Genomic DNA, 12009 nt, shown 5'->3' on the forward strand with positions numbered 1-12009 from the left:
GCCTAGTTCAAGCCATTGCTATTAGAATTCCCTTTTGAACAGTATATTTCCTACCCCAGTTGAAAAAAGTGTCTTGTGTTAATGGTGAGATCTTAACTGGGATGTTCAGTTTTAGGGTTTTTTCCTAAATATTATATATGCCCAGCAACTGAGCAAGAATCAGGTATTGTAGATCGGGGTAATGCATATTCAATACATTGTGGATACAGTGTGTATTTATAGATACACAGCTCAGTGCAGCAGCTACATATTTCCAGCCCTGTTGAAATCCTTGTAAACACATTCTGTATCCATTAAAGTAGTTTTTGTCAGAAAAAGATAACCGAGAATGAAAGTTACTTTAGCAAACCCCTTGCTTATGGGGTGAGAAACTCAGACTTAGTGTAGCCTTCAGGTTATTGTATATAGTGGGCCAGATCCTGGGACTTGCTGAGTACCTGCCCAACTCTTGCACCTGTACCACCTATCAAGGTCAGTGGGACTTGTAGGTTCTGAGAAGATGCTTAGCATCATTTAGGCTTTGGCATAGTTTATATAGTATACAGTTAAGGTGCTTTGTTGCTTGAATGTTTTTTGTTCAGTTTTAGAAACTACATCTGCTTCTGCAGTATTCCTCCCACTGAGTGGAGTCATTGTACTTAGGTAATCAAAAAGGACTGAAATGCAGTGGAAAAAGTTGACTTTCAAGATATAAAAAACAAATCCTGATGAAATAAACTTAAAATTAGTCATAGCCTTAAATTGTGCTTTTTTGTAATTGACAAGTCCACTCCTGAGATCATCCAGGGAAAAGCAGTTCATCCCAAGCACTAGCTTCTATTGCCATATTATTGATGGGAAGTCACATCAGTGACTGGTGGAAGGGTCTTTCCCAGCGAGGAACAAGAAAGTGACTAAAGAGAATTTGAAGATCTAGCTCCTCAGCTTTCCTCTAATCAAATAATTGGAAAACATACTGATCAGGGTACAGCAGTGGTGCTACAAGACTTTAAAAATGAAGAGCCCTCCTTTGATCATCACTCAAGTCTGGTCAGGAGAGTTGGCTTCAGACCTGGTGCCTTCACTGCAAGTCTATAGTATATATCACAGTATAAAGCAGGGCAGATTCTATTTGCATGCATGCTCTGCACCATGATAGGCCCTGCAGCTTTTATCTGCTGTGCTGGGTTTATTCTGTTGGCTTCTGTTACAAGCGGACCTTTCTGCTGAATAAATGCTTCCTGTGGAGCCAGGATTTACAACCTTCTAGGTCTCAGGCAGTCTAGAAGGCCCTTCATATTTTCTGTTTGGAGAGACTTGAATGAATCAAGACTGATTTGTGACCTCCAAAACAAAACACCACAGTAAAGTGGGATGTCTCCAGAAGAGTTGAAAGCCTTTGCCATGCAATCACCTTTTAAATAACTTTCCTCCTGCTACCTTCCTGGCATGGGGTTGGAACAATTGCTGCAAGGCAGGAGACAGTTAATCCCACAGAGACTGTTTACGACTCAGAAACCCAGTATGAGTTATGGAGCATTCCCTCAATCCCATGGATGTCACCAGGGTGGAAGTTGCATTAGACTCCAGTGGACTAGCTCACATATCCCCCTGCATTGTGGCGTGGTTTAATTATTCCTTCCCCATCTCTGATAGACAGATGTCTAGCTTTGAGTATCTTCAGTGAGAGAGAGCCCATAACATCTCCTGATATCTGGTTCAATTGTTTAGCTGGTCTTAAGCCCACTACTCCTTGGGCATTATTTTGGTTTCTTTGACTAAGTTACTGTTCTTTTTTTAAAAAAAAATCTTTGTCATTTTACCCTTTTACTGTTCACACACTTGGCATAACATTTTTTTAAAAAAATAGTTGAGGACTGATTGCGCTGCATCGTTTCAGCTGTGTTAGACTGAGAAGTTTGGGGGAGGGAAAGCAGAGGCCTCAAAGCCATTGATCCTATTTTTATAACTTTGCCCTTTTAGCTTGGAACAGATGACTTGCAAGGTGGCTCAGAATTGCACAGACAGAATCAGAAGGACCGAACTTTACATAAACCATTTATACTAAATGTTTGGTGTGCTGGCAACATAAATCAACAACAATATCCATTACAAATTCATCCCTTTATCAGTATTATCTTGAGGGAACTGATCCCAACATGCGGGAATGAACCATACCTCTATAAGTCTAGCCCTTTGTAAATTAATTATTCAGGGCACACAGAGCCTGCCCCTGCAATGTAGAGTAATTCTTCCCAGTGAACATCCAGGATTTTAACTTCAGTGGCAATAATAAATAGAAAAAAGTCTCAGGTGATGCCACTATTTTAAAGTAATTAATCATCTTCCCCTCCGTGCCCCCTCACTCCCCTTTTTGGTTCTTTTTAACACGGGATTTTCAGTAATAAATCTTTAATGATATATGTTAAAAGCCATTCATTAATTTAATCTTGGTCTGCCTGCTTCTTTTTTTTTATGCTTTTTACGCTGAACATTATTAATTTTGAACTGGAAAAGTACCTAAAATAAATGTCTGTTTATAGAAAACTGATGGCTTCGTGCAGGGATCTCTGAAAGATCATTTCTTGGTTTTTGAATGTCATGTAGTGCATGTGCTAATAGAAATGGTTAATTAATACCAGTGGGGCTGTCAAGAGTAAACATTCTGGAGATGCTGTATTGCTGCAGTACCAGAATCAGAAGATGCCTTACAAAAAATGACTTGTCTGTACCTAAATTTGAGATGACTGAATGCTAATTTTGTTTCATACCACGTCTCGCATAGAAATCATTACTTGGACAATAATCTTAGATGTTATAAATGCCCATGTGCTAAGCAAAGTTTGCATTTTCTGCTGTTAAAATAGCAGGTTAATGCTCTGACCTAGAAGAGACAATGTATCTTTAAATAATTCTTGTTAGACCTGACCAGCCATCATGTATATTCAATGTGACAGGGACAGATGTGACAGATCGGTTCTGACACACTTCCATACCACAAGTCAGTGGCTTGAGGTGACTCATGTCCTTCCTCTCATTCTGTCCCCTGCTGCAGGACAACACAACGATGCACAAATGAACCTTGCCATCGCCCTCACTGCTGCCAGGTACGGTGCTGCCACAGCCAATTACACTGAAGTGGTGCATTTGCTGAAGAAGACAGATCCAAAGAGCGGGAAGGAGTGTGTCTGTGGTGCACGATGCAAGGATGTTCTTACAGGTATGAGGATTGCAATCTAATTCTAGGAGATATTTCTAGAGTCTTGCCTAACTTTACCTAATAACTTTTTTATTGGTTATGGGCCTCTAATTTAAGCCATATTTCAACGTAGAGAGATAAATCTTCAGATATTTGCATTCTGCAGCACATCATTCACTGGATAAAATCTACTGGGGAAATTATTCAGTTTTATCAGTTTTTGATTAATAGAGTAAAACACAACTATTTAGGAAAACAGAATGTGTTCATTAAAGAAACACAGAATTAATAGAATAAAAAAAAAGGATGGGGACATCTTAGATTTGGAAATAACAATTAACTGACAAAGATGGGGTATTTCCAAAGTGCAGTGTCATGTTATTAATGTCAATCATCTTTAACTTCTGTCAGGTTTCTGTCCAAATCCTTATGCTTTGGCAGCGTAGAGTAGGCTTTTACATTCAAAGCCTTCTGTCAAGCAAAGCTGACATTGTAAAATGCAGTGTGCCACACAGCAATAATACCTTTTGCTAAATTCAAGGTTTGAGACACAAATGGCACCAGTTTTTCAATGATCTGTTCATCAATACAATTCTTAACAAAATAAAGGTGGGGAAAAAAGTCCAGCACACTCAATTATATTTGTAAAGGCTCTTTTGATGGGTATCATTCCTTGTTTCATATTTGACATTAATTTAAAAAAAAAAATATTTAACTCTTTAATTCCAGCTGTTCGGGTCCTCTAGAGTGACACAATATACTTTACAATAGGTTAAGTTCATAGATAAATTAATAATCCAGTGTGTCAGTGAGCAGGGAAACAAATGGGGTATCTGATTGATGCTGTGTTCTTTCACAGGGCAGGAATTTGATGTCAAAGCCAAATGTGTTATCAATGCTACAGGACCTTTCACAGACTCTGTGCGCAAAATGGATGATCAGGAAGTATCAAACATCTGTCAGCCAAGTGCAGGCGTGCATATTGTGATGCCTGGTTATTACAGGTAACGATATTCAAAGCTTAGCCCATTTGTAACCATCTCTACTTGTGTCTATAATGAGTAAGGTGGTAGAGGATACATTTGCAGCTTTTATGGTACTGCTTGAATGCACAGGATTCTGGCACTGTGCCTATTAGGAAAACAATTTTATCCTACTCCAAAACAACCAAATAGTATACTACTTAATCAAGACTTACTAAGGCAAATTCCCACTGAAACTGAAGTATTGACTGCAGATTTGGGGGGTGTGGTTTGTTTGTTTGTTTTAAGTGGATTCTAGAGCTGACTTCACTGTGATTTTAGGGGCAAGTGATATATAAAACCTCTTATGGTCATAAGGTTTGATGATGTTAGTGTGCATCTTTCATATAGAAAATTCCACTCTTGAGTTTGTGTAGCGTTAAAGACTCTGCAGTGGCTGGAACTGCCAATAAATTGCCCTTCTCAGAGTATAGTTTTAACATGACTGGTTTCAGTTTATACAAATACAGTGTGCATTTAAAACCATAAATTAACGAGCACACCAGTAGGGCAGGAACCTCGGGGTTCCTGGTCTGTTGCTTGAGAGGGCAAAGTAGCAATATGACAAAGTTTTATTTGGGAAGTATTGGGGAATTGATTGGAGGGAATGGGGACAGCAAGGTAGTCCCTCTTGGGAAGGAATCATAAGGAGTCCAGTGTGGGAATCTGAGGTGGGAAGGAATCTTTAGTGGATGTGAGCTATATCTAGGATCCAATGCTCTGCTGCTGTAAAAATGGAATCAGCCCCCCTGAAGTCAGAGGAGAGGTTCCCATTTACACCAGCAGATAATTTGCCCTTACTCCTAATTCACCTGTGGATTTTGCTGCTGCTGTTTTGGGGTCACCAGTCCTGTAAAATTGAGCTATTTTTATCTACATTGAGAATTCTCTCTCTCACTTCTGGAACTGCTGCCTCAGTCCAGTGAATCCTGGAACCATCTAGAAAACAGTGACTCTTGGAACTGAGATATAAGCATGTGGTACCAAGGAATGTACTCCAATCACTCCTAGTTCCTTTCCTACCATGGCACTTAGCAAGGCTCAGTACTACTGCTCATTTGAATTACTTAGCAGTATGAGACTTATAAAATGAGGCTCATATTTCCCACGCATCTGAAGTCATGCACATTATAGAAATCCACCTATTCATTAATCAGATAACAGGGCCAGGATGAGTTTGATATTGTGCATTTCTGTATTGCCTTCCATCTGAGCACTGTAAACCACTTGAGTTTGATTTGGTGAAGTTGACACACACACATTCAATGACAGATTCAGCATTAGAGCCCCGATCTCCTCACTCCAAGTTGTGTGCAGTAACTACAAGGTCCTCTTTCTTTTCTCTGTGTAAGTGCAAAAGTGTTTGTAGAGGATGCTTTCTAATGTCATATGAGGAGCATGTGTATGAAGTCAGCTGCCTTTCTTGCTCTTTGAGAAGAGGGCCTGGGAGCAGAAGTTTTTAAAAAAATAATTTTTAATGTTAAGTTTTGTGTTTGGGAGGATACAGTCTGTTTATTACATAATAAACAGAGTGGCTTGAATCTGTGAAATTTAGAGAGTTCCTTTGTTCAACTTTGTTCCTCAGCGTATGTCAGTGTGGGCATTTCTTTCCTTGTAAAATAGTGTCTACCCACACATACCCCCTCCACAATACCACTGATTAGTTAAAACTACACTGATTTCACTTTAAGAAGGCCAAGGAACAGTCTCCATAAGAGAAAAATATTAAGAACATTTAATCTTAATTGTACACATAAATTAGCAGCAATTCTCTACTCTGAGTGCCAATTGAATGCTGCTTAATGAAAAAGATGTCATTTCATTGCAACCACTTTCCTCACTGGTAACCTCCTTTTATAAAAAATTTGGTGTAGTCTTGTAGTAATCAGGTAAAGGCCTTTTATGTTTAAATGTAGATAAGGTTTGATTAATTTAATGTTAACACAATGCAGTTATTTCCTAGTGGATTATTACATTTTGATAATAATCTTCATTAATAGTCTCTGTATTCCTCCTCTCATTAATTCTATTCTTAGTACACATGTCCTTACACAAGTAACTACAGTACATCTCTCTTGCACTCTCCCTTATGTAAGTGTATCATATGTAAGCATCACTGTTTTTTCTGTTGCTGTTGTCTCTGGAGATGGAGACAGGATTTAAACTACATGTGTCGTGTGGGCCATAGCCACCTTCTGTCTGGAACTGTCTGTCTGTTTTCTTATATATTCATAGAATCCTAGACTTTAAGGTCAGAAGGGACCATTATGATCATCTATTTTTAAGTTTTCTTACAAATTCAAACTATAATTTTCTTTTCTTGTCACAGATGTCCTCCCAACCCCCCAAAAGGCCATTAGTTATTCTCAGCTGCCACCTAATACCATTTTAACTTAAGTTTAGCATATATTAAACCCAAGCACCACTAAACTTATTAAAATTCATATAGTCATGCTGTTTTTGTTTAATTGCATTTATACTATTTGACTCCGCTGCCTCAACGGGAAGTCTGTTCCATTTATCTGTTCGTTCCACTGTATTTATAATATATCATCTTCTTAAATTATTACAGGTATTGCCTCTTGACTTGAAACCTAATCCCCCTACAGCCTGGAGAGAACAAATAGTTCTGGTTTGTCCAGGGACCTCAAATAAATCACTAAACTTTATTTTGTAACCTTTAGCTAGTTTAATTTCTTTATGTTTTGGTGGTCTTCTCTTAAGACTAAATATCCCCAGTTTTGTTCATATGAAAACCCCCCTATTTCTGTTAACATTGGGTTCCATATATGCTTACTCTCCAACTTAACTGTTTTGTTCTCTGCATAAAGTAACCAAAACTCAGCACTACACTCCAGATGTGGTCCAATCGTTGAATCAAGAATGTTTTTGGGCAAGTTCTATGGCCTATGTTGTATAGGAGATCAGATTAGATATTCACAGTTGTCCCATCTGGCCTTGAAACGTATGAATTGCTTTATAAAGACACTGCCAGATATTCTTAGATTTAGAGGCCCTTGTTGAAACAGGGAAATATCTTAATAGTCTTTTTTACTTCAGCTGCACAATGGATCAGGTATTTAAATATTATTTCTATTACTTCAACAAACCCAGACCCATTTCACGCCCTGCTGTACTATGCTACTGCTATTTAAACTTTACTTAATTTTTGCATTTTGTACCTAAATACATTATTTTATGCTTACATGTTAAATTTGATAAGCCACCTGTTTGCGCATTTGCTTAATCAAGATTTTCTTGTCAAACGTCAGCATTATTATTTATTTTGTTTGTATTATGATAGTAACCGCAGCTTGTTAAATACTGTCCACTCAGATAGAAAGACCCAGTTGCCGCTTTGAAGAGTGTAACGTTTAAGAAGGCAAGCAACATAAAAGGTGTTGGAATGGGATAAAATACATGCAGTATTTTAAACAATAAATACTAACTGTTTCCATCTGCCCCTCCACCTAGCCATCAGCCAAATGGGTTTTTTTGCAGGCATTTTGGTCTTGGGGGATCTGAAGTAAGAGAAGGTGGTGGTATGAATTGTTTTAAAAAGAATGTTCCGTGCACAGAGGGAAGCATGGAAGATGGCTGCAAGAGAAGCCGTCAAATGGGGCAGGTCAAGGCTGGCATAATTGAAAACATGTATTGAAGGTGGGGCTGTGAGATAGAAGTGAATAAGCAGGCTGGAGATGGGTTATGAAAATTCTTGATGCTTGAACTTCATGTGGTGGAGAAGAGAATATAAGGATTCAAAGAAGATTCTGCATGTCTGAGTCTTTCCCACTCCCTCTGTTACTCTTCATTCTCTTCAATTCCTGTCCATCAGCTCAACAGTGATGATGGAGCAAATGAAGTCTTTCTACTATTATCTATACTGCACCAGCTTCATTCATCTTTAATCATTTTGTTCTGTCATTCTTCATTGTGTGTATCCAATGCATCCTCCATCTTCCTCTGTTTCTAATTCCTTGCACTCTGATGTGTATCACCACATATGGTATCCTTTCTGGGTCCATTCTTGACTTGTATCCAAATCACTCTGTCTTTCTTGAATCTGTTACTATCATCTGCAAATGCAATGATCTAACTCATGAATTCAAATTTTTAAAGAGTATTGGTTCCAGTTTCCACAAAGGGTACATACCTTGTAACCCAAACTCTGTGCTAGTTACCTTATTTCTAACCTGTTCTTTACCCATCTTAACAATCTATTACCCAAACCACATGTACAAACTTAATTCATTAATCATCACCTGAAATGTCTTTGAAAGTTTTCTGAATATTCTGATACTGCATATTTAATCTCTAGATTCCCTTTCTCTAAATCAATAAGTTTTTTCATTTTAAAAATTAATCATTTGTCTGGATGTGATTTACCCTTCACAGATCCATATTGACTCACACCTATTAAACTGTACTTCTCCAAATGTATCCTTAAGCTGTCTATAAATATCTCAATATAGATGCCAGATATGTAAGCTTGAAGGTATGTAATTTTCAGCTTTTTCTAGAGCCCTTCTTCCTAAATACTGGAAAACAACAGTTTTCAATATTTCCAGTAATCTGTGTAGCCGTCCTCAAAATAATTAACACTTCAGCTTGTGGCTGTCTAATGTTATGTATCTCCTATGGAGGTAACTCATGTCTAATCAGTTCTTTGTCTAGATTAATCTTAATTAAATAGTTGCTAAACCCTGTTTTGTTTGTTTCCTTCCATCTGCATCCTCTGTGGAGGTCTTTTCATGATCAGGTACAGATTCAGAAGGGAAAAAACAATTTAGTTCCTCTGTTTTCTTCAGAGTCAAGTCTTTACTTTGCCATCCCAATGAAAGCTTCTCGCTCTTCCCTGGCTCTTGTTTTGGTTTCCATTATATTTAAAGAATCCTTGTGCCAATATAGCTATTTTTTCTGTTTTAGTAATTAGGTGTGGGATTTTCAAAAGAGCCTAAGGGAGTTAGGCACCAACTCCTATTCAAAGTTCTTTAAAAACAAAATCCTACCCTAAACTCCAGCCTCTCATTTGCATTCCAGTTGCACATGGGGTACATCTATACAGCCCATGGCAGTGAGTCTCCCAGCCCAGGTTGACAGATTTGGGCTAACAGGGCTCACACTAGTGTTCTAAAAATAGTCGTGTAAACAGTGCTTTGAAGTTGAGGCTTTGGCTGGAGCTCAGGCTCTGAAGCCGAGGGAAAGGGGTGGGCTTTCAGACCCTGAGCTCCAGCCTGATCCACCACTTCGAAGTGCTGTCTACACAGCTATTTTTAGAGCACTAGCTCAGGTTCATCAAGCTGGGCTGGGAGACTTGTTCCTACAGCTCCCAAAACGCTGTACCCATTGAGGCCCCAGTTGAGATAATCTTCCCACTCTGCTTGGCACTGTATAAACAGATAGTAAGAGATAGTCCTTGGTCTGAAGAGTTTACAGCATGAATTGACAAGATAGGCAAAGGGTGGGAGAAAGGAAGCTTTATGATCATTCTTATTTTACGTATAGGCACTTGAGACACAGTTAAGACCTATCCAAGTTCACACAGGAAATTTTGTGGCAGAACTGGGAATTGAACCCACATTTCCTGAGCCTTAGTCCCAACATGGCCTTAACTACAAGGCCATCCATTGTGCTTTGTTAGAGACGATTCCTTAATAAGCCCTTCCCTATCTTTATACTCACCTTTAACATATATTTTGTCTATTTATTTAGTGGTTTTGCCTCCCAAATACTTCCCCCCACCTTTGTTCTTTAGCCATTTCAAGGCTGGAACCTTCAAGACTAACCTCTTTTGTTTGATTTCTAGGAGTTTGTAATGCCTGCTTCCTTTCCTCCCAATTCTTCACAACTAATTGTAGGGCATATGCAGAAACAAAAAAGGATCTGTTCCCTCAGGACAAGAGCAGAACACCTACTAAATACAAACACCTTTTCTAAAAGTTAAACATTGAATCTACCTCCGAGTTAAGCCTCATGTAACATTTCCAGTTCAAGGAAACCATTTGAGTTTTATTCTAGTAGCAGCTGTGAATAAATGCAACTTCCATGTGTTTTTAATGCATGCAGACATAATTCCTGTTCACTTTAGTGGTATTTTCCTGTACAGATTCAGAGGGCAAAGTGGCTTTTTATACTCAGTTTAAAAAAACAAAAAAGGTCATGAAACTCAACTGTTCCTTTGCTACAGTTTTCAGGTATATGATAAAAAAGTACACACTTTTGCCTTCATTTTAGGTTATTGTTGTATTCTCTATTGAGAAGGCTGTCCAGAAATTGTATAACCACTAGTCTAGCCAGATTTTTTTTCTTTTTTTAGGTATAGTCTTTGGGCACATTCCTGCAAACACTTGCACTGGAGTAATTTTACTGACAGGAGTATTCCCATTTCTGACTTCTTAGGATTAAAAGACCTGTTTTCATATATATATGATATGCACACGCACACACATATATATTTTTAAGAGTGGTGTTATCTGTATGTCAAACAAGATTGTGTTTCAGCTGAGAAGAGTAGCACTGATTGCTGCATGTATATGACATGGGTAAAGACATTTAATTTCACATTGACCAACTGACCCTGAACTCTCACATAAACATTCTTATTGAAACTTACTTTGACCAACACTCATTTTCAACTTTTTCAAACATTAATTTTTAATCACTATTTTGCCAGACCATTTCATTTTAGACAAGTCTGATTTAAAACGATGCACCTGAAAAATGCATATTATACAAGGTCCATACTGATCATAATGTTACTAGTTAGCACTGTTACAGTTATCCAAGTTATTTTTTGTAAGCGTGCTAGCAAATGTCCAATCTTGGAAAGACATGCTATGTGATATTAGTTTTATTTATTATTCAAAGTTCTGGGAGCTGTGCAAGCAGTGGGACCGTTTGCTCTCTGCCTTGGCCTCTGATAAAGTCAACTATTGAGGCAGTTTCTCCTTGGGGAAACAGGCATTTGTGTTTGGGCTGAGATTCCTGGAAAACAGCCTACCTGCTGTTTGTGAGCACCTCTGTTCCGGGACTGGTGTATGTATCTAAACAAAACAAGTTATATTTAGCATATTCCCAGAATCCACACAACTGATTTCTCCTCCCCTGGGAAGCTGATCTGTGAGGCTCAAATATCTGCTAATGATCAATGGAAGACAACGGTGTCATTAAAAAAAAAAAAAAAGTCTTGTCCCACACCCCTTAAAAAAAATCTTGGTTGGTGTATATTTTCATCTGAGGTTGCACTCTGCCTCCCTGTGAGGATACTCCAGATTGTCCCTATGCAAACACATGCTACAAATTCTATGTAATTTGCCCTTCAAATAACCTTTCACATGTTCACATACTGGTGTTAGCATTCACACCGAGAAAGCTCATTAACTCTAGTAGGCCCAGTTTGGATGGACAAGTGGAGGTTCTGGTTGAAAATCTGGTCCTCTCTGTTGCGATTTACCAAAGATAGATACCTATTCAGAATGTTTGTGACTATAGCCAATAAATGTATTCCATCACTATGGAAGCCAGTACAAATATCATCTACAGAAATGTGATTACTAGAGTAAGAGAATGAAGAGAAATGGGACAACTTATTGATTGGCAGATGAACTAGTGGAAGAAAGATGGGGTGAATGGGATGAACGAATTCAGTCACTGATATAGCTTTTATAATGTACCAATTTACTGTAACGCAACCTATACTGCCTCAACTTTGCTGAAATGGCATGTCTTTTACATCGCCACACTTTCTTGCAGTACTTGTATAAGAAAATAGGTTTCTATGAACCATTCTTTTCATCTTTAATACAAAAA

General features: G+C 38.3%; 1 protein-coding gene across 4 annotated transcripts in view; it reads left to right on the forward strand.

The window, feature by feature from the left end:
- The window catches only part of GPD2 (glycerol-3-phosphate dehydrogenase 2), a 123626-nt gene that overhangs the window by 85478 nt on the left and 26139 nt on the right, over window positions 1-12009 (forward strand). For all 4 annotated transcript variants that reach the window (XM_077829387.1, XM_077829388.1, XM_077829391.1 and 1 more), the window contains 2 exons: window positions 3035-3199; window positions 4038-4182. In XM_077829387.1, coding sequence (XP_077685513.1) covers window positions 3035-3199; window positions 4038-4182 — 310 coding nt within the window. The remainder of the gene's footprint in view (window positions 1-3034; window positions 3200-4037; window positions 4183-12009) is intronic.

The sequence above is a fragment of the Eretmochelys imbricata genome, chromosome 11 (assembly GCF_965152235.1).
Source record: "Eretmochelys imbricata isolate rEreImb1 chromosome 11, rEreImb1.hap1, whole genome shotgun sequence".
NCBI lineage: Eukaryota > Metazoa > Chordata > Testudines > Cheloniidae > Eretmochelys > Eretmochelys imbricata.